General features: G+C 49.6%; 1 protein-coding gene across 1 annotated transcript in view; it reads right to left on the reverse strand.

Annotated features, from left to right (window-relative positions):
• Nucleotides 1–5,023: 5,023 nt before the first annotated feature.
• Nucleotides 5,024–22,884, reverse strand: part of kcnh2b (potassium voltage-gated channel, subfamily H (eag-related), member 2b) — a gene marked incomplete at both ends in the record, with an annotated part of 338,495 nt that continues 320,634 nt past the window's right edge. Inside the window, 6 exons of the mRNA XM_079806851.1 lie at nt 5,024–5,173; nt 16,630–16,810; nt 19,457–19,640; nt 19,723–19,986; nt 20,434–20,536; nt 21,232–21,425. Of these exons, the coding sequence (XP_079662977.1) occupies nt 5,024–5,173; nt 16,630–16,810; nt 19,457–19,640; nt 19,723–19,986; nt 20,434–20,536; nt 21,232–21,425 (1,076 nt within the window). The remainder of the gene's footprint in view (nt 5,174–16,629; nt 16,811–19,456; nt 19,641–19,722; nt 19,987–20,433; nt 20,537–21,231; nt 21,426–22,884) is intronic.

Below are 22,884 nucleotides of genomic sequence, written 5' to 3' on the forward strand. Positions count from 1 at the left end.
AAAGTTTTTAATATTTATAGGCAATATGACATGAGCAAAAGTGACGTTTTCCTGAATATCGGCATGTTTGCAAATATTGATTTTATACAACAATTCAATAAACAAAAAAAATATTTTAAGCGAATGACTCAACGACACACTCACTTCTGCTTTGTCGCTGAATGAATCATCCGTTTGAGTGAATGATTCAATGACTCACTCACTTCTGCTTTGTCTCTAAACGAATCAGCCATTTAAGTGAATCGTTTGAGTGAATGATTCAATGACTCACTCACTTCTGCTTTGTCCCTTAACGAATCAGCCGTTTGAGTGAATGATTCAATGACTCACTCACTTCTGCTTTGTCCCTAAACGAATCAGCCGTTTAAGTGAATCGTTTGAGTGAATGATTCAATGACTCACTCACTTCTGCTTTGTCCCTTAACGAATCAGCCGTTTGAGTGAATGATTCAATGACTCACTCACTTCTGCTTTGTCCCAGAACGAATCAGCCGTTTGAGTGAATGATTCAATGACTCACTCACTTCTGCTTTGTCCCAGAACGAATCAGCCGTTTGAGTGAATGATTCAATGACTCACTCACTTCTGCTTTGTCCCTTAACGAATCAGCCGTTTGAGTGAATGATTCAATGACTCACTCGGTAAGACAGTGATTTGCTGACACCTACTGGTGTTTTTAGTATCATTTAATTTTAGCCGAGGGATGGAGATTGAATGATGCTTTTGTTTTCGGTTTTTTAATAAACTATTAAGAGTGAAATATGAGATAATTGTAAATATAACAGATAAAGTAACTGTAGTAGCAATGCACACAATGTTTTTTCCGCCTCTGAGTTGCAAAGGCCGCTTCCGTCTGAGTTTGTGTAATGCTTCTGTCTTCCGTCGGCTCGCTTTCTGATTGGATATGGATTCCTCCCACCTGACCATTGCTGAGATTCAGGCACTCTGAACACACCTCACACCACAGGAGAATCTGATAAGATCAAGATAATCGGCATTTAGGATTGTCGGAAGATTTGGGCCTAAAATGTTCCCGATTATGTTGTAGCGTTCAGGAGCCTTTAAAGTGCACAGCGGTACCGAACATCAAGAGAAACACACACCACAGGACACACACACACACACACACCAAACCATCAGCAGGACGAGTGTCATCAACATGAACATAAAAACGCTGTACATATAGAACCAAACACAATAATGTTCTTATATAAGCTGCATTAATCACTGTGGTGAATCGAGTCTCCGCTCACATTACACACAAACCAACGACAAATGAACTAAAATCATGTCAAAAACAGAGAAATACTACAGCCATGTGAGGGTGAATCTCACAACTCTTCACATTAGGGGATCTTTATGACCAATTTCCCACAAAAATATTAGTAAATATGATTTAAAATGGTAACACATCAAGCTGTCGAGTTAAGATGAGTAAATGCATTCACTGACATCAACTCTTCCCACTGTTCATAAATCATATCAGGTATATCGCAAATTATATCATATTCTTCACCTCCCAAATATTTGTAAAATGCAAAGAGTAATGAGACGATTGATATTTCACCAGTTTACGGAAATAATTTCAAACATTTGAGCCATTGCACGCCTCTGAGCAAGTTTCAGTTTTGTTACTGAATGAATCCGTGTTTTTGAACGAATCATTCTAATGACTCGACTCACTCACTTCTGCTTTGTCATTTGAACGAATCGTTTGAGTGACTGATTCACTGACTCACTCACTTCTGCTTTGTCCCTGAATGAATCAGCCATTTTGAATGAATCGTTTGAGTGAATGATTCAATGATTCACTCACTTCTGCTTTGTCCCTGAATGAATCAGCCATTTTGAATGAATCGTTTGAGTGAATGATTCAATGACTCACTCACTTCTGCTTTGTCCCTGAACGAATCAGCCATTTAGAATGAATCGTTTGAGTGAATGATTCAATGACTCACTCACTTCTGCTTTGTCCCAGAACGAATCAGACGTTTGAGTGAATTGTTTGAGTGAATGATTCAATGACTCACTCACTTCTGCTTTGTCCCTGAATTAATCAGCCGTTTTGAATTTATCACTTGAGTGAATGATTCAATGACTCACTCACTTCTGCTTTGTCCCTGAACGAATCAGTCATTTTTTAACAAATTGTTTGAGTGAATGATTCAATGACTCACTAACTTCTGCTTTGTCCCTGAGCGAATCAGACATTTAGAATGAATCGTTTGAGTGAATGATTCAATGACTCACTCACTTCTGCTTTGTCCCTGAACGAATCAGTCATTTTTTTAACAAATTGTTTGAGTGAATGAATCAATGACTCACTCACTTCTGCTTTGTCCCTGAATGAATCAGACGTTTGAGTGAATTGTTTGAGTGAATGATTCAATGACTCACTCACTTCTTTTGGCCCTGAATGAATCAGCCGTTTAGAGTGAATCGTTTGAGTGAATCGTTCAATGACTCACTCGTTAAGACAATGATTTGTCGCCCCCTAATGGTGGATTTAGTATTGTTTAATTTTAACAGAGGGATGGAGATTGAATGATGTTTGAGAGGCAACACATATTATTCTTACCAATAGAAATAAAATAATTGAATGTACAATTTAATAATATGACTAAATTTAATGCGCCTTTGAACCGGTGCTATAACGAGCGCAGACGCTCATTTGATCCATCATAGCAGTATTTTGCAGTGTTACCTTTTATTTATGATAATTTATGAATATCTAATATAAGTTTTGTCGTCTTTATGCCAATCTAATATCTTTTTTTTTCTCCTCTTGTTTGATATTGGTGAAAAATGTGATTTTGACGAGCGAGATTCACCCATATGGCGTTGAAAAGACTCACATACACAGAATTCAGAGACACTAATAATAATAAAATTAACAACAAATATGTGTAGATAAATATGTGCAAACTCCTGCATTCATCAAAGTAACAGAGGATGTTGTGATTTAACGCAGTCGTGTCTGAACCGTTCCTTCACAGATGCAGATGTGTGTATGTTCAGGTCAAATTAAACATCAACAAAACACAATTAAAAAGCCCAAAGGCAGAATGATACAATCGTTGTCATGATGCTAAACAGGTTCTCATGCTAATATGCTCTTTTCCTCAGAAACGCTTAGATTAAATGCTATAGATAACAGTAAAGTCTGCTATAAAACGTGTATGTTTATTAGCGCATGCTTCGTAGCTTATCGTAAAGTGTCTTTTTTTATTGGTCCACGCGTCTAAAATTAATTCAAGAGTGAATGATTCAATGACTCACTGACTTCTGCTTTGCCCCTGAACAAATCAGTCATTTTGAACGAATCTTTTGAGTGAATGACTAAATGACTCACTCACTTCTGCTTTGTTCCTGAACGAATCAGCTGTTTGAGTGATTCGTTTAAGTGAATGACTCAATGACTCACTCACTTCTGCTTTGTTCCTGAACAAATCAGCCGTTTGAGTGATTAGTTTAAGTGAATGATTCAATGACTCACTCACTTCTACTTTGTTCCTGAACAAATCAGCCGTTTTGAACAAATCGTTTGAGTGAATGACTAAATGACTCACTCACTTCTGCTTTGTTCCTGAACCAATCAGCCGTTTGAGTGATTAGTTTAAGTGAATGATTCAATGACTCACTCACTTCTACTTTGTTCCTGAACAAATCAGCCGTTTTGAACAAATCGTTTGAGTGAATGACTAAATGACTCACTCACTTCTGCTTTGTTCCTGAACCAATCAGCCGTTTGAGTGATTAGTTTAAGTGAATGATTCAATGACTCACTCACTTCTACTTTGTTCCTGAACAAATCAGCCGTTTTGAACAAATCGTTTGAGTGAATGACTCAATGACTCACTCACTTCTGCTTTGTTCCTAAACCAATCAGCCGTTTGAGTGATTCGTTTAAGTGAATGATTCAATGACTCACTCCCTTCTGCTTTGTCCCTGAACAAAACAGCCGTTTGAGTGATTAATTTAAGTGATTGACTCAACGACTCACTCACTTCTACTTTGTTCCTGAACAAATCAGCCGTTTTGAACAAATCGTTTGAGTGAATGATTCAACGACTCACTCACTTCTACTTTGTTCCTGAACAAATCAGTTGTTTTGAATGAATCGTTTGAGTAAATGACTAAATGACTCACTCACTTCTGCTTTGTCCCTGAACAAATCAGCCGTTCGAGTGAATCGTTTGAGTGAATAATTCAACGACTCACTCACTTCTGCTTTGTCCCTGAACGAATCAGCCGCTTTGAGTGATTCGTTTGAGTGAATGACTCAATGACTCACTTCAATGACTAATATGCTCTTCTCCTCAGAAATGCTTAGATTAAATGCTATAGATAACAGTAAAGTCTGCTATATTATTAACGCATGCTTCATAGCTTATCGTAAAGTGTCTTTTTTTGTTGGTCCGCGCGTCTTAAGTGAATTCGAGAGCTCTTGAATGTACCAAATAATAATCATGTGACCGGTAATAATGGAGAACGTTTACATTTGGTCCAACCCAATCTTCAATATTTGGTTTCATTTGTGGTTTAAAGGATTCTGTATTGCTAAAGCTAACGTGTTTACAAGAAGCTGAAACCCAAGCGAGCGCGCGTTGCATATGGTCATGATATGCTTCATCAGCCGCCAATCACCCCTCCCACTGCGATCCAGCCAATCCAGTGTGCTTGGGCGGGGCCTGAGGCTCCGCCTTCTTCATCATCCATGCAGAGGAAATAAAGGCAGTGACAGACAGAACTCATCAGGTTATTATTAGTCGTATCTTCTTCTGTTAGGCCAGCTAACTCAACCACTCCTCGTTTTGGAAGCGCTGTAGACGTGGAGATAAAGATCAGAGAGTCTGGAAAATTCAGTGCAAGACGTAATGGCTACTAGTAATCATCAATATTATTAGTTTGTGAGTATCCAATAGTGGACGACAGCAGGAAAGACGAGAAGTTCATCGCTTCATCGCTGCCTCTCAGGAAGAGCCGCTCCAGTGTCTCTGAGAGAGAGAGAGAGAGAGAGTCTCTAGCTCCCGGGGTCGGAGCGGTGTTTCTGTGGGGTCTGGGGCTCCTGGGGCTCCTGCAGGGAGAAGCGCCGCTGGACGTCCGGCTCCGGTCGGGCCCCGAGGCCGGAGGATCCCGAGGGAGGAGCGTCACTGCCCAGAGACTCACAGGACTGAGGAGAAGCACAGGACACACTCTCAGACTCTCCACACACTGACCAGTCACAGATTAACATTATATATTATAACAATACACATCCATCCATCATCCATCTGTATCTGTCGTTCTATCCATCTATCCCGTGAGTGTGTGTCACCTGTGTGAGAGAGGGCAGTGTGTGTCTCCTGTGTGAGAGAGGGCAGTGTGTGTCACCTGTGAGAGAGAGGGCAGTGTGTGTCACCTGTGAGAGAGAGGGCAGTGTGTGTCACCTGTGAGTGAGAGGGCAGTGTGTGTCACCTGTGTGAGAGAGGGCAGTGTGTGTCACCTGTGAGAGAGAGGGCAGTGTGTGTCACCTGTGAGAGAGAGGGCAGTGTGTGTCACCTGTGTGAGAGAGGGCAGTGTGTGTCACCTGTGAGAGAGAGGGCAGTGTGTGTCACCTGTGAGAGAGAGGGCAGTGTGTGTCACCTGTGAGAGAGAGGGCAGTGTGTGTCACCTGTGAGAGAGAGGGCAGTGTGTGTCACCTGTGTGAGAGAGGGCAGTGTGTGTCACCTGTGTGAGAGAGGGCAGTGTGTGTCACCTGTGAGAGAGGGCAGTGTGTGTCACCTGTGAGAGAGAGGGCAGTGTGTGTCACCTGTGTGAGAGAGGGCAGTGTGTGTCACCTGTGAGAGAGAGGGCAGTGTGTGTCACCTGTGAGAGAGGGCAGTGTGTGTCACCTGTGTGAGAGAGGGCAGTGTGTGTCACCTGTGAGAGAGAGGGCAGTGTGTGTCACCTGTGAGAGAGAGGGCAGTGTGTGTCACCTGTGAGAGAGGGCAGTGTGTGTCACCTGTGTGAGAGAGGGCAGTGTGTGTCACCTGTGTGAGAGAGGGCAGTGTGTGTCACCTGTGAGAGAGAGGGCAGTGTATGTCACCTGTGAGAGAGAGGGCAGTGTGTGTCACCTGTGAGAGAGAGGGCAGTGTGTGTCACCTGTGAGAGAGAGGGCAGTGTGTGTCACCTGTGAGAGAGAGGGCAGTGTGTGTCACCTGTGTGAGAGAGGGCAGTGTGTGTCACCTGTGAGAGAGAGGGCAGTGTGTGTCACCTGTGAGAGAGAGGGCAGTGTGTGTCACCTGTGAGAGAGAGGGCAGTGTGTGTCACCTGTGTGAGAGAGGGCAGTGTGTGTCACCTGTGAGAGAGGGCAGTGTGTGTCACCTGTGAGAGAGAGGGCAGTGTGTGTCACCTGTGTGAGAGAGGGCAGTGTGTGTCACCTGTGTGAGAGAGGGCAGTGTGTGTCACCTGTGAGAGAGAGGGCAGTGTGTGTCACCTGTGTGAGAGAGGGCAGTGTGTGTCACCTGTGAGAGAGAGGGCAGTGTGTGTCACCTGTGTGAGAGAGGGCAGTGTGTGTCACCTGTGAGAGAGGGCAGTGTGTGTCACCTGTGAGAGAGAGGGCAGTGTGTGTCACCTGTGTGAGAGAGGGCAGTGTGTGTCACCTGTGAGTGAGAGGGCAGTGTGTGTGACCTGTGAGAGAGAGGGCAGTGTGTGTCACCTGTGAGAGAGAGGGCAGTGTGTGTCACCTGTGTGAGAGAGGGCAGTGTGTGTCACCTGTGTGAGAGAGGGCAGTGTGTGTGACCTGTGAGAGAGAGGGCAGTGTGTGTCACCTGTGTGAGAGAGGGCAGTGTGTGTGACCTGTGAGAGAGAGGGCAGTGTGTGTCACCTGTGAGAGAGAGGGCAGTGTGTGTCACCTGTGTGAGAGAGGGCAGTGTGTGTCACCTGTGAGAGAGAGGGCAGTGTGTGTCACCTGTGTGAGAGAGGGCAGTGTGTGTCACCTGTGTGAGAGAGGGCAGTGTGTGTCACCTGTGAGAGAGGGCAGTGTGTGTCACCTGTGTGAGAGAGGGCAGTGTGTGTCACCTGTGAGAGAGAGGGCAGTGTGTGTCACCTGTGTGAGAGGGCAGTGTGTGTCACCTGTGAGAGAGGGCAGTGTGTGTCACCTGTGAGTGAGAGGGCAGTGTGTGTCACCTGTGAGAGAGAGGGCAGTGTGTGTCACCTGTGAGAGAGAGGGCAGTGTGTGTCACCTGTGTGAGAGAGGGCAGTGTGTGTCACCTGTGTGAGAGAGGGCAGTGTGTGTCACCTGTGTGAGAGAGGGCAGTGTGTGTCACCTGTGTAAGAGAGGGCAGTGTGTGTCACCTGTGAGAGAGGGCAGTGTGTGTCACCTGTGAGAGAGAGGGCAGTGTGTGTCACCTGTGTGAGAGAGGGCAGTGTGTGTCACCTGTGAGAGAGAGGGCAGTGTGTGTCACCTGTGAGAGAGAGGGCAGTGTGTGTCACCTGTGTGAGAGAGGGCAGTGTGTGTCTCCTGTGTGAGAGAGGGCAGTGTGTGTCACCTGTGAGAGAGAGGGCAGTGTGTGTCACCTGTGTGAGAGAGGGCAGTGTGTGTCTCCTGTGTGAGAGAGGGCAGTGTGTGTCACCTGTGTGAGAGAGGGCAGTGTGTGTCACCTGTGTGAGACAGGGCAGTGTGTGTCACCTGTGTGAGAGAGGGCAGTGTGTGTCACCTGTGAGAGAGAGGGCAGTGTGTGTCACCTGTGAGAGAGAGGGCAGTGTGTGTCACCTGTGTGAGAGAGGGCAGTGTGTGTCACCTGTGAGAGAGAGGGCAGTGTGTGTCACCTGTGTGAGAGAGGGCAGTGTGTGTCACCTGTGTGAGAGAGGGCAGTGTGTGTCACCTGTGTGAGAGAGGGCAGTGTGTGTCACCTGTGAGAGAGAGGGCAGTGTGTGTCACCTGTGAGAGAGAGGGCAGTGTGTGTCACCTGTGTGAGAGAGGGCAGTGTGTGTCACCTGTGAGAGAGAGGGCAGTGTGTGTCACCTGTGAGAGAGAGGGCAGTGTGTGTCTCCTGTGAGAGAGGGCAGTGTGTGTCACCTGTGTGAGAGAGGGCAGTGTGTGTCACCTGTGAGTGAGAGGGCAGTGTGTGTCACCTGTGAGAGAGAGGGCAGTGTGTGTCTCCTGTGTGAGAGAGGGCAGTGTGTGTCACCTGTGTGAGAGAGGGCAGTGTGTGTCACCTGTGTGAGAGAGGGCAGTGTGTGTCACCTGTGTGAGAGAGGGCAGTGTGTGTCACCTGTGTGAGAGAGGGCAGTGTGTGTCTCCTGTGTGAGAGAGGGCAGTGTGTGTCACCTGTGTGAGAGAGGGCAGTGTGTGTCACCTGTGTGAGAGAGGGCAGTGTGTGTCACCTGTGTGAGAGAGGGCAGTGTGTGTCACCTGTGTGAGAGAGGGCAGTGTGTGTCACCTGTGAGAGAGAGGGCAGTGTGTGTCACCTGTGAGAGAGAGGGCAGTGTGTGTCACCTGTGTGAGAGAGGGCAGTGTGTGTCACCTGTGTGAGAGAGGGCAGTGTGTGTCACCTGTGAGAGAGAGGGCAGTGTGTGTCTCCTGTGTGAGAGAGGGCAGTGTGTGTCACCTGTGAGAGAGAGGGCAGTGTGTGTCTCCTGTGAGAGAGGGCAGTGTGTGTCACCTGTGTGAGAGAGGGCAGTGTGTGTCACCTGTGAGAGAGAGGGCAGTGTGTGTCACCTGTGAGAGAGAGGGCAGTGTGTGTCACCTGTGTGAGAGAGGGCAGTGTGTGTCACCTGTGTGAGAGAGGGCAGTGTGTGTCACCTGTGTAAGAGAGGGCAGTGTGTGTCACCTGTGTGAGAGAGGGCAGTGTGTGTCACCTGTGTGAGAGAGGGCAGTGTGTGTCACCTGTGTAAGAGAGGGCAGTGTGTGTCACCTGTGTGAGAGAGGGCAGTGTGTGTCACCTGTGTGAGAGAGGGCAGTGTGTGTCACCTGTGAGAGAGAGGGCAGTGTGTGTCACCTGTGAAAGAGAGGGCAGTGTGTGTCACCTGTGAGAGAGGGCAGTGTGTGTCACCTGTGAAAGAGAGGGCAGTGTGTGTCACCTGTGAGAGAGGGCAGTGTGTGTCACCTGTGTGAGAGAGGGCAGTGTGTGTCACCTGTGAGAGAGAGGGCAGTGTGTGTCACCTGTGTGAGAGAGGGCAGTGTGTGTCACCTGTGTGAGAGAGGGCAGTGTGTGTCACCTGTGAGAGAGAGGGCAGTGTGTGTCACCTGTGAGAGAGAGGGCAGTGTGTGTCACCTGTGAGAGAGAGGGCAGTGTGTGTCACCTGTGTGAGAGAGGGCAGTGTGTGTCACCTGTGAGAGAGAGGGCAGTGTGTGTCACCTGTGTGAGAGAGGGCAGTGTGTGTCACCTGTGAGAGAGAGGGCAGTGTGTGTCACCTGTGAGAGAGAGGGCAGTGTGTGTCACCTGTGTGAGAGAGGGCAGTGTGTGTCACCTGTGTGAGAGAGGGCAGTGTGTGTCACCTGTGTGAGAGAGGGCAGTGTGTGTCACCTGTGAGAGAGAGGGCAGTGTGTGTCACCTGTGTGAGAGAGGGCAGTGTGTGTCACCTGTGAGAGAGAGGGCAGTGTGTGTCACCTGTGTGAGAGAGGGCAGTGTGTGTCACCTGTGAGAGAGAGGGCAGTGTGTGTCACCTGTGTGAGAGAGGGCAGTGTGTGTCACCTGTGTGAGAGAGGGCAGTGTGTGTCACCTGTGTGAGAGAGGGCAGTGTGTGTCACCTGTGTGAGAGAGGGCAGTGTGTGTCACCTGTGAGAGAGAGGGCAGTGTGTGTCACCTGTGAGAGAGAGGGCAGTGTGTGTCACCTGTGTGAGAGAGGGCAGTGTGTGTCACCTGTGTGAGAGAGGGCAGTGTGTGTCACCTGTGTGAGAGAGGGCAGTGTGTGTCACCTGTGAGAGAGAGGGCAGTGTGTGTCTCCTGTGTGAGAGAGGGCAGTGTGTGTCACCTGTGTGAGAGAGGGCAGTGTGTGTCTCCTGTGTGAGAGAGGGCAGTGTGTGTCTCCTGTGTGAGAGAGGGCAGTGTGTGTCACCTGTGTGAGAGAGGGCAGTGTGTGTCACCTGTGTGAGAGAGGGCAGTGTGTGTCACCTGTGAGAGAGAGGGCAGTGTGTGTCACCTGTGAGAGAGAGGGCAGTGTGTGTCACCTGTGAGAGAGAGGGCAGTGTGTGTCACCTGTGTAAGAGAGGGCAGTGTGTGTCACCTGTGTGAGAGAGGGCAGTGTGTGTCTCCTGTGTGAGAGAGGGCAGTGTGTGTCACCTGTGTGAGAGAGGGCAGTGTGTGTCACCTGTGTGAGAGAGGGCAGTGTGTGTCACCTGTGAGAGAGAGGGCAGTGTGTGTCACCTGTGAGAGAGAGGGCAGTGTGTGTCACCTGTGTGAGAGAGGGCAGTGTGTGTCACCTGTGTGAGAGAGGGTAGTGTGTGTCACCTGTGAGAGAGAGGGCAGTGTGTGTCACCTGTGAGAGAGAGGGCAGTGTGTGTCACCTGTGTGAGAGAGGGCAGTGTGTGTCACCTGTGAGAGAGAGGGCAGTGTGTGTCACCTGTGAGAGAGAGGGCAGTGTGTGTCACCTGTGAGAGAGGGCAGTGTGTGTCACCTGTGAGAGAGAGGGCAGTGTGTGTCACCTGTGAGAGAGAGGGCAGTGTGTGTCACCTGTGAGAGAGAGGGCAGTGTGTGTCACCTGTGAGAGAGAGGGCAGTGTGTGTCACCTGTGAGAGAGAGGGCAGTGTGTGTCACCTGTGAGAGAGAGGGCAGTGTGTGTCACCTGTGAGAGAGAGGGCAGTGTGTGTCACCTGTGTGAGAGAGGGCAGTGTGTGTCACCTGTGAGAGAGAGGGCAGTGTGTGTCACCTGTGTGAGAGAGGGCAGTGTGTGTCACCTGTGTGAGAGAGGGCAGTGTGTGTCACCTGTGTGAGAGAGGGCAGTGTGTGTCACCTGTGTGAGAGAGGGCAGTGTGTGTCACCTGTGAGAGAGAGGGCAGTGTGTGTCACCTGTGAGAGAGAGGGCAGTGTGTGTCACCTGTGTGAGAGAGGGCAGTGTGTGTCACCTGTGTGAGAGAGGGCAGTGTGTGTCACCTGTGTGAGAGAGGGCAGTGTGTGTCACCTGTGTGAGAGAGGGCAGTGTGTGTCACCTGTGAGAGAGAGGGCAGTGTGTGTCACCTGTGTGAGAGAGGGCAGTGTGTGTCACCTGTGAGAGAGAGGGCAGTGTGTGTCACCTGTGTGAGAGAGGGCAGTGTGTGTCACCTGTGAGAGAGAGGGCAGTGTGTGTCACCTGTGTGAGAGAGGGCAGTGTGTGTCACCTGTGAGTGAGAGGGCAGTGTGTGTCACCTGTGTGAGAGAGGGCAGTGTGTGTCACCTGTGAGTGAGAGGGCAGTGTGTGTCACCTGTGTGAGAGAGGGCAGTGTGTGTCACCTGTGAGTGAGAGGGCAGTGTGTGTCACCTGTGTGAGAGAGGGCAGTGTGTGTCACCTGTGTGAGAGAGGGCAGTGTGTGTCACCTGTGAGAGAGAGGGCAGTGTGTGTCACCTGTGAGTGAGAGGGCAGTGTGTGTCACCTGTGAGAGAGAGGGCAGTGTGTGTCACCTGTGTGAGAGAGGGCAGTGTGTGTCACCTGTGAGTGAGAGGGCAGTGTGTGTCACCTGTGTGAGAGAGGGCAGTGTGTGTCACCTGTGTGAGAGAGGGCAGTGTGTGTCACCTGTGAGAGAGAGGGCAGTGTGTGTCACCTGTGAGAGAGGGCAGTGTGTGTCACCTGTGTGAGAGAGGGCAGTGTGTGTCACCTGTGAGAGAGAGGGCAGTGTGTGTCTCCTGTGAGAGAGGGCAGTGTGTGTCACCTGTGTGAGAGAGGGCAGTGTGTGTCACCTGTGTGAGAGAGGGCAGTGTGTGTCACCTGTGAGAGAGAGGGCAGTGTGTGTCTCCTGTGTGAGAGAGGGCAGTGTGTGTCACCTGTGAGAGAGAGGGCAGTGTGTGTCACCTGTGAGAGAGAGGGCAGTGTGTGTCACCTGTGAGAGAGAGGGCAGTGTGTGTCACCTGTGTGAGAGAGGGCAGTGTGTGTCACCTGTGAGAGAGAGGGCAGTGTGTGTCACCTGTGTGAGAGAGGGCAGTGTGTGTCACCTGTGTGAGAGAGGGCAGTGTGTGTCACCTGTGTGAGAGAGGGCAGTGTGTGTCACCTGTGTGAGAGAGGGCAGTGTGTGTCACCTGTGAGAGAGAGGGCAGTGTGTGTCACCTGTGAGAGAGAGGGCAGTGTGTGTCACCTGTGTGAGAGAGGGCAGTGTGTGTCACCTGTGTGAGAGAGGGCAGTGTGTGTCACCTGTGTGAGAGAGGGCAGTGTGTGTCACCTGTGTGAGAGAGGGCAGTGTGTGTCACCTGTGAGAGAGAGGGCAGTGTGTGTCACCTGTGTGAGAGAGGGCAGTGTGTGTCACCTGTGAGAGAGAGGGCAGTGTGTGTCACCTGTGTGAGAGAGGGCAGTGTGTGTCACCTGTGAGAGAGAGGGCAGTGTGTGTCACCTGTGTGAGAGAGGGCAGTGTGTGTCACCTGTGAGTGAGAGGGCAGTGTGTGTCACCTGTGTGAGAGAGGGCAGTGTGTGTCACCTGTGAGTGAGAGGGCAGTGTGTGTCACCTGTGTGAGAGAGGGCAGTGTGTGTCACCTGTGAGTGAGAGGGCAGTGTGTGTCACCTGTGTGAGAGAGGGCAGTGTGTGTCACCTGTGTGAGAGAGGGCAGTGTGTGTCACCTGTGAGAGAGAGGGCAGTGTGTGTCACCTGTGAGTGAGAGGGCAGTGTGTGTCACCTGTGAGAGAGAGGGCAGTGTGTGTCACCTGTGTGAGAGAGGGCAGTGTGTGTCACCTGTGAGTGAGAGGGCAGTGTGTGTCACCTGTGTGAGAGAGGGCAGTGTGTGTCACCTGTGTGAGAGAGGGCAGTGTGTGTCACCTGTGAGAGAGAGGGCAGTGTGTGTCACCTGTGAGAGAGGGCAGTGTGTGTCACCTGTGTGAGAGAGGGCAGTGTGTGTCACCTGTGAGAGAGAGGGCAGTGTGTGTCTCCTGTGAGAGAGGGCAGTGTGTGTCACCTGTGTGAGAGAGGGCAGTGTGTGTCACCTGTGTGAGAGAGGGCAGTGTGTGTCACCTGTGAGAGAGAGGGCAGTGTGTGTCTCCTGTGTGAGAGAGGGCAGTGTGTGTCACCTGTGAGAGAGAGGGCAGTGTGTGTCACCTGTGAGAGAGAGGGCAGTGTGTGTCACCTGTGAGAGAGAGGGCAGTGTGTGTCACCTGTGTGAGAGAGGGCAGTGTGTGTCACCTGTGAGAGAGAGGGCAGTGTGTGTCACCTGTGTGAGAGAGGGCAGTGTGTGTCACCTGTGAGACAGAGGGCAGTGTGTGTCACCTGTGTGAGAGAGGGCAGTGTGTGTCACCTGTGAGACAGAGGGCAGTGTGTGTCACCTGTGAGAGAGAGGGCAGTGTGTGTCACCTGTGTGAGAGAGGGCAGTGTGTGTCACCTGTGAGTGAGAGGGCAGTGTGTGTCACCTGTGTGAGAGAGGGCAGTGTGTGTCACCTGTGAGACAGAGGGCAGTGTGTGTCACCTGTGAGAGAGAGGGCAGTGTGTGTCACCTGTGAGAGAGGGCAGTGTGTGTCACCTGTGAGAGAGAGGGCAGTGTGTGTCACCTGTGTGAGAGAGGGCAGTGTGTGTCACCTGTGTGAGAGAGGGCAGTGTGTGTCACCTGTGAGAGAGAGGGCAGTGTGTGTCACCTGTGTGAGAGAGGGCAGTGTGTGTCACCTGTGAGAGAGAGGGCAGTGTGTGTCACCTGTGAGAGAGAGGGCAGTGTGTGTCACCTGTGAGAGAGAGGGCAGTGTGTGTCACCTGTGTGAGAGAGGGCAGTGTGTGTCACCTGTGAGAGAGAGGGCAGTGTGTGTCTCCTGTGAGAGAGAGGGCAGTGTGTGTCACCTGTGTGAGAGAGGGCAGTGTGTGTCACCTGTGTGAGAGAGGGCAGTGTGTGTCACCTGTGAGAGAGAGGGCAGTGTGTGTCTCCTGTGAGAGAGGGCAGTGTGTGTCACCTGTGAGAGAGAGGGCAGTGTGTGTCACCTGTGAGAGAGAGGGCAGTGTGTGTCACCTGTGAGAGAGAGGGCAGTGTGTGTCACCTGTGTGAGAGAGGGCAGTGTGTGTCACCTGTGAGAGAGAGGGCAGTGTGTGTCACCTGTGAGAGAGAGGGCAGTGTGTGTCACCTGTGTGAGAGAGGGCAGTGTGTGTCACCTGTGAGAGAGGGCAGTGTGTGTCACCTGTGTGAGAGAGGGCAGTGTGTGTCACCTGTGAGAGAGAGGGCAGTGTGTGTCACCTGTGAGAGAGGGCAGTGTGTGTCTCCTGTGAGAGAGGGCAGTGTGTGTCACCTGTGTAAGAGAGGGCAGTGTGTGTCACCTGTGTGAGAGAGGGCAGTGTGTGTCACCTGTGTAAGAGAGGGCAGTGTGTGTCACCTGTGTAAGAGAGGGCAGTGTGTGTCACCTGTGAGAGAGGGCAGTGTGTGTCACCTGTGAGAGAGAGGGCAGTGTGTGTCTCCTGTGAGAGAGAGGGCAGTGTGTGTCACCTGTGTGAGAGAGGGCAGTGTGTGTCTCCTGTGAGAGAGAGGGCAGTGTGTGTCACCTGTGAGAGAGAGGGCAGTGTGTGTCTCCTGTGAGAGAGGGCAGTGTGTGTCACCTGTGAGAGAGAGGGCAGTGTGTGTCACCTGTGTGAGAGAGGGCAGTGTGTGTCACCTGTGAGTGAGAGGGCAGTGTGTGTCACCTGTGAGAGAGAGGGCAGTGTGTGTCACCTGTGAGAGAGAGGGCAGTGTGTGTCTCCTGTGAGAGAGGGCAGTGTGTGTCACCTGTGAGAGAGAGGGCAGTGTGTGTCACCTGTGTGAGAGAGGGCAGTGTGTGTCTCCTGTGAGAGAGGGCAGTGTGTGTCACCTGTGAGAGAGAGGGCAGTGTGTGTCACCTGTGAGAGAGAGGGCAGTGTGTGTCACCTGTGAGAGAGAGGGCAGTGTGTGTCACCTGTGAGAGAGAGGGCAATGTGTGTCACCTGTGTGAGAGAGGGCAGTGTGTGTCACCTGTGAGAGAGAGGGCAGTGTGTGTCACCTGTGAGAGAGAGGGCAGTGTGTGTCACCTGTGAGAGAGAGGGCAGTGTGTGTCACCTGTGAGAGAGAGGGCAGTGTGTGTCACCTGTGTGAGAGAGGGCAGTGTGTGTCACCTGTGTGAGAGAGGGCAGTGTGTGTCACCTGTGAGAGAGAGGGCAGTGTGTGTCACCTGTGAGAGAGAGGGCAGTGTGTGTCACCTGTGAGAGAGGGCAGTGTGTGTCACCTGTGTGAGAGAGGGCAGTGTGTGTCACCTGTGAGAGAGAGGGCAGTGTGTGTCACCTGTGAGAGAGAGGGCAGTGTGTGTCACCTGTGAGAGAGAGGGCAGTGTGTGTCACCTGTGAGAGAGGGCAGTGTGTGTCACCTGTGTGAGAGAGGGCAGTGTGTGTCACCTGTGAGAGAGAGGGCAGTGTGTGTCACCTGTGTGAGAGGGCAGTGTGTGTCACCTGTGAGAGAGGGCAGTGTGTGTCACCTGTGTGAGAGAGGGCAGTGTGTGTCACCTGTGAGAGAGAGGGCAGTGTGTGTCACCTGTGAGAGAGAGGGCAGTGTGTGTCACCTGTGAGAGAGGGCAGTGTGTGTCACCTGTGTGAGAGAGGGCAGTGTGTGTCACCTGTGTGAGAGAGGGCAGTGTGTGTCACCTGTGTGAGAGAGGGCAGTGTGTGTCACCTGTGAGAGAGAGGGCAGTGTGTGTCACCTGTGTGAGAGAGGGCAGTGTGTGTCACCTGTGAGAGAGAGGGCAGTGTGTGTCACCTGTGAGAGAGAGGGCAGTGTGTGTCACCTGTGAGAGAGGGCAGTGTGTGTCTCCTGTGTGAGAGAGGGCAGTGTGTGTCACCTGTGAGAGAGAGGGCAGTGTGTGTCACCTGTGTGAGAGAGGGCAGTGTGTGTCACCTGTGTGAGAGAGGGCAGTGTGTGTCACCTGTGTGAGAGAGGGCAGTGTGTGTCACCTGTGAGTGAGAGGGCAGTGTGTGTCACCTGTGAGTGAGAGGGCAGTGTGTGTCACCTGTGAGTGAGAGGGCAGTGTGTGTCACCTGTGTGAGAGAGGGCAGTGTGTGTCACCTGTGAGTGAGAGAGGGCAGTGTGTGTCACCTGTGTGAGAGAGGGCAGTGTGTGTCACCTGTGAGTGAGAGGGCAGTGTGTGTCACCTGTGTGAGAGAGGGCAGTGTGTGTCACCTGTGAGAGAGAGAGGGCAGTGTGTGTCACCTGTGAGTGAGAGAGGGCAGTGTGTGTCACCTGTGTGAGAGAGGGCAGTGTGTGTCACCTGTGAGTGAGAGGGCAGTGTGTGTCACCTGTGAGTGAGAGGGCAGTGTGTGTCACCTGTGTGAGAGAGGGCAGTGTGTGTCACCTGTGTGAGAGAGGGCAGTGTGTGTCACCTGTGAGTGAGAGAGGGCAGTGTGTGTCACCTGTGAGTGAGAGAGGGCAGTGTGTGTCACCTGTGTGAGAGAGGGCAGTGTGTGTGACCTGTGAGTGAGAGGGCAGTGTGTGTCACCTGTGAGTGAGAGGGCAGTGTGTGTCACCTGTGAGTGAGAGGGCAGTGTGTGTCACCTGTGAGTGAGAGGGCAGTGTGTGTCACCTGTGTGAGAGAGGGCAGTGTTTCTGAGTCCAGGGGTGTGACCGGCTGCACGAGTCTCTCTGGGATCATGGCCGCCTGCGGTGGGGAGGAAACGGTGCTGTACGCAGGAGGAACCAACATCATCTGCCTCTGCAGCAGCTGCATGATCGCACCGATATCTGTGGACATGCGGCTCTCCAGCCTGCACACACACACACACACACACACACACACACACACACACACAGGGGATTCAGAAATGCAATTCAATACAATACAATACAATACAATACATACAGGCGGCGCTGTTGAGCTGCTAATACATTCAAAGAGTATCTGAATCTCTAAACACATAAACAATGTAGTATTTATCATCAGCATCTGTGTAGTGTTGGGTTAGGGTTGGATTATTGTTGGGTTAGGGTTGTGTTATTGTTTGGTTAGTGTTGGGTTAGGGTTAGTGTTGGTTTAGGGTTAGTGTTAGTGTTGGGTAAGTGTTAGTGTGGGTTCGTGTTGGGTTAGTGTTGGGGTGGGTTAGTGTTGGATTAGGGTTGAGTTAGTGTTGGATTAGGGTTGAGTTAGTGTTAGTGTTGGGTTAGTGTTAGTGTGGGTTCGTGTTGGGTTAGTGTTGGGGTGGGTTAGTGTTGGATTAGGGTTGGGTTAGTGTTGGATTAGGGTTGAGTTAGTGTTAGTGTTGGGTTAGTGTTGGATTAGGGTTGGGTTAGTGTTGGGTTAGTGTTGGATTAGGGTTGAGTTAGTGTTAGTGTTGGGTTAGTGTTAGTGTTGGGTTAGTGTGGGTTAGTGTTAGTGTTGGGTTAGTGTTGGGTTAGGGTTGGGTTTTTGTTAGTGTTGGGTTAGTGTTAGTGTTGGGGTGGGTTAGTGTTGGGTTAGGGTTGGGTTTGTGTTAGTGTTGGGTTAGGGTTGGGTTTGTGTTAGAGTTGGGTTGGGTTAGTGTTGGGTTAGTGTTGGGGTGGGTTAGTGTTGGGTTAGGGTTGGGTTTGTGTTAGTGTTGGGTTTGTGTTAGAGTTGGGTTGGGTTAGTGTTGGGGTGGGTTAGTGTTGGGTTAGTGTTGGGGTGGGGTTGGGTTTGTGTTAGTGTTGGGTTGGGTTAGTGTTGGGGTGGGTTAGTGTTGGGTTAGGGTTGGTTTTGTGTTAGTGTTGGGTTAGGGTTAGTGTTGGGGTGGGTTAGTGTTGGGTTAGGGTTGGGTTTGTGTTAGAGTTGGGTTGGGTTAGTGTTGGGGTGGGTTAGTGTTGGGTTAGGGTTGGGTTTGTGTTAGTGTTGGGGTGGGTTAGTGTTGGGTTAGTGTTAGTGTTGGGTTAGGGTTAGTGTTGGGTTAGGGTTGGGTTTGTGTTAGTGTTGGGTTGGGTTAGTGTTGGGGTGGGTTAGTGTTGGGGTGGGTTAGTGTTGGGTTAGTGTTGGGGTGGGTTAGTGTTGGGTTAGTGTTGGGTTTGTGTTAGTCTTGGGTTAGTGTTGGGGTGGATTAGTGTTGGGTTAGCGTTGGGGTGGGTTAGTGTTGGGTTTGTGTTAGAGTTGGGTTGGGTTAGTGTTGGGGTGGGTTAGTGTTGGGTTAGTGTTGGGGTGGGGTTGGGTTTGTGTTAGTGTTGGGTTGGGTTAGTGTTGGGGTGGGTTAGTGTTGGGTTAGGGTTGGTTTTGTGTTAGTGTTGGGTTAGGGTTGGGTTTGTGTTAGAGTTGGGTTGGGTTAGTGTTGGGGTGGGTTAGTGTTGGGTTAGGGTTGGGTTTGTGTTAGTGTTGGGGTGGGTTAGTGTTGGGTTAGTGTTAGTGTTGGGTTAGGGTTAGGGTTGGGTTTGTGTTAGTGTTGGGGTGGGTTAGTGTTGGGTTAGTGTTGGGGTGGGTTAGTGTTGGGTTAGGGTTAGTGTTGGGGTGGGTTAGTGTTGGGTTAGTGTTGGTTTTGTGTTAGTCTTGGGTTAGTGTTGGGGTGGGTTAGTTTTGGGTTAGTGTTGGGGTGGGTTAGTGTTGGGTTAGGGTTAGTGTTGGGTTAGGGTTAGGGTTGGGTTTGTGTTAGTGTTGGGGTGGGTTAGTGTTGGGGTGGGTTAGTGTTGGGTTAGTGTTGGGGTGGGTTAGTGTTGGGTTAGGGTTAGTGTTGGGGTGGGTTAGTGTTGGGTTAGTGTTGGTTTTGTGTTAGTCTTGGGTTAGTGTTGGGGTGGGTTAGTTTTGGGTTAGCGTTGGGGTGGGTTAGTGTTGGGTTAGGGTTGGGTTTGTGTTAGTGTTGGGTTGGGTTAGTGTTGGGGTGTGTTAGTGTTGGGTTAGTGTTGGGGTGGGTTAGTGTTGGGTTAGTGTTGGGGTGGGTTAGCGTTGGGTTAGTGTTGGGTTAGTGTTGGGGTTGGGTTAGTGTTGGGGTGGGGTTGGGTTAGTGTTAGTGTTGGGTTAGTGTTAGGGTTGGGGTGGGGTTGGGTTAGTGTTAGTGTTGGGTTAGTGCTAGTGTTGGGTTAGTGTTAGTGTTGGGGTGGGGTTGGGTTAGTGTTAGTGTTGGGTTAGTGCTAGTGTTGGGTTAGTGTTAGTGTTGGGGTGGGGTTGGGTTAGTGTTAGTGTTGGGTTAGTGTTGGGTTAGTGCTAGTGTTGGGTTAGTGTTAGTGTTGGGGTGGGGTTGGGTTAGTGTTAGTGTTGGGTTAGTGTTGGGTTGTGTTAGTGTTGGGTTGGGTTAGTGTTAGGGTTGGGTTAGTGTTGGGGTGGGGTTGGGTTAGTGTTAGTGTTGGGGTGGGTTAGTGTTGGGTTAGTGTTAGGGTTGGGTTAGTGTTGGGGTGGGTTAGTGTTGGGTTAGTGTTAGTGTTGGGGTGGGGTTGGGTTAGTGTTAGTGTTGGGTTAGTGTTAGTGTTGGGTTAGGCGAGACCTGTTGAGCTGTTTCTGCAGCAGCTCCAGCCGGCTCTCCATCTGACTGCGCTGCGTCCGGCTGATGCTCCTCATGGGAGTGCTGGGATGGGGAGGTGGGAGATTGCAGCGGGGCAGCTCCTGATACTGCCTCCCCCGACCCTCACCCCAAAAACTGAAGATATTAGTCACACCTGAGAAAGCACCTGAGACACACACACACACACACATTACTGAAGCACTGCCGTATACAGTAGAGCGGTGAAATATAATGGCTTTTACAGTTACCTGATAGGGCGTTACACGTGTTCCCTGTTTTGGGATCGCCCTCTCCCTCAGGGCCGTCCATGAGTGCTGTGGGGCAGGAGTGCACAGGCTCCTCCCCCTCTGAGTGCACAGGCTCCTCCCCCTCATCGCCACTGGAGGGAGAGGACACAGAGTTCCGAGGCTCCTCCCATCCCGCTTTGAGTTCGCTCTTCTGACTGGCTGCTGGTTTCCTGCCTCTCCGAACGAGTTTCTGACTCTTCTTGATCTCTCCGGCATCTGCATCATCTGGAGAAATAAACACAGAATACGGAATATGCAAAAAAGTCTAATATTTGTGTACATACAACGATCAGGCATAACATTATGACCATTATGCTAACATTGTGTTGGCCCTGACCGGTCGAGGCATGGACTCCTCTAGAAGTTGTGCTGTGGTATCTGGCACTAAGATGTTAGCAGCAGATCCTTTAAGTCCTGTAAGTTGCGAGGTGGGGCCTCCACGGATCGGACTTGTTTGTTCAGCTCATCCCATCACAATTTGGCCCAAACTCGCTCAAATCCTCACGCTTGCCCATTTTTCCTGCTTCTAACACATCAACTCTGAGGATGTTCACTTGCTGCCTAATATATCCCACCCACTAACAGATCAACAGTGTTACTCACTTCACCTGGTCATAATGTTATGCCTGATCAGTGTATTGGTGTGTTTCTAACACAAATGATCAGAAATACCTTTTTCTGTTCGTCGTCGAAATGAAAGTTTCCGCCTCCTCAGTTTGTTGAAGCCGACGCAATCGGAGTCATCACTACTGGGCGAGCCGGGAATCATGTTCGTCTATGGGCGAAAACACACACACACACACACACACACACACACACACACACACACACACACACACACTCTGATGAAGAACCGCTCTGTGGTTGGCTAATAGCGGATGTTTGTTATGTGTGACTCATAGATATCCATAATAAAGGCTAGATGTCTTATTGCGGATTCTCTAACGTCATTACCGGCGGCCATCTTGTCACAGGCCAGCTTTCTGGCGGCCATCTTGTCACAGGCCAGCTTTCTGGCGGCCATCTTGTCACAGGCCAGCTTTCTGGCGGCCATCTTGTCACAGGCCAGCTTTCTGGCGGCCATCTTGTACCTGATGTAAGGCGAGTGATCTGAACACAAATACTCTTCTCTCGCTGAAATCTGGACGGATTTACAAATGGTTTGGTTTCTTACAAACGTTATTAACATGGCTATAATTATGGATGCTTGAACAAATAATGAATAATTTTTCATAAGTATGCAGTGTCATAACTACATCTCTGACGTTTATAACAAACCAAACAGTTTGAAAATCTGTAGAAAATTGAGCAAGTTATGGTTATTTAAAAAGTACACACACCATTAAAACACAATGAGTGAGCGAGCTGACTGTGACAAGATGGCCGCCAGGTGCAGACGTCGACCTCCATTGGCCAGCAGCGCGGACGAGAAATCTAGCCTTTATTATGTACATCTATGGCGTGACTCACGTCTCTGAGGTTAAAGGTGATCTCCAGGTTGCTCCAGAAGTAGTCGGAGAACTCGGGGTACATGTCCAGCACCTCCAGCACATCCTCCCTGTGGATCTTGTGGAGGTCGCAGTAGGTCAGCGCGCGCACATCTGCACTGGACTTCCCCGGCCGCGCATACAGGTTTATGGGCTCGCCGAATATATCATTCTTCCCTGGGATGAACAGATCACAGAATATATCATTCTTCCCTGGGATGAACAGATCACAGAATATATCATTCTTCCCTGGGATGAACAGATCACAGAATATATCATTCTTCCCTGGGATGAACAGATCACAGAATATATCATTCTTCCCTGGGATGAACAGATCACAGAATATATCATTCTTCCCTGGGATGAACAGATCACAGAATATATAATTCTTCCCTGGGATGAACAGATCACAGAATATATCATTCTTCCCTGGGATGAACAGATCACAGAATATATCATTATTTCCTGGGATGAACAGATCACCGTCAGAAACATCCAAACAACAGCAAACTCATACATCTATCCCTCTATTTTCTGTTACTTTATTTTCAATCTATCCATCCATCCGTCTGTCTGTCTGTCTGTCTGTCTGTCTGTCTGTCTGTCTGTCTGTCTGTCTGTCTATCTATCTATCTATCTATCTATCTATCTATCTATCTATCTATCTATCTATCTATCTATATTTTCTGTCGTTCTATCTATCTATCTATCTATCTATCTATCTATCTATCTATCTATCTATCTATCTATCTATCTATCTATCTATCTATCTATCTATCTATCTATCTATCTATCTATCTATCTATCTATCTATCTATCTATCTATCTATCTATCTATCTGTCTGTCTGTCTGTCTGTCTGTCTGTCTGTCTATCTATCTATCTATATTTTCTGTCGTTCTATCCATCTATCATTCTATCTCTCCTTCTGTCATTCTATCTATCTATCTATCTATCTATCTATCTATCTATCTATCTATCTATCTATCTATCTATCTATCTATCTATCTATCTATCTATCTATCCTTCTGTCATTCTATCTATCTATCTATCTATCTATCTATCTATCTATCTATCTATCTATCTATCTATCTATCTATCTATCTATCTATCTATCTATCTATCTATCTATCTATCTATCTATCTATCTATCTATCTATCTATCTATCTATCTATCTATCTATCCTTCTGTCATTCTATCTATCTATCTATCTATCTATCTATCTATCTATCTATCTATCTATCTATCTATCTATCTATCTATCTATCTATCTATCTATCCTTCTGTCATTCTATCTATCCTTCTGTCATTCTATCTATCCTTCTGTCATTCTATCTATCTATCTATCTATCTATCTATCTATCTATCTATCTATCTATCTATCTATCTATCTATCTATCTATCTATCTATCTATCTATCTATCTATCTATCTATCTATCTATCTATCTATCCTTCTGTCATTCTATCTATCTATCTATCTATCTATCTATCTATCTATCTATCTATCTATCTATCTATCTATCTATCTATCTATCTATCTATCTATCTATCTATCTATCTATCTATCTATCTATCTATCTATCTATCTATCCTTCTGTCATTCTATCTATCTATCTATCTATCTATCTATCTATC

The sequence above is a fragment of the Gobio gobio genome, assembly GCF_949357685.1.
Source record: "Gobio gobio genome assembly, chromosome: 23".
NCBI classification, from domain to species: Eukaryota; Metazoa; Chordata; class Actinopteri; order Cypriniformes; family Gobionidae; genus Gobio; species Gobio gobio.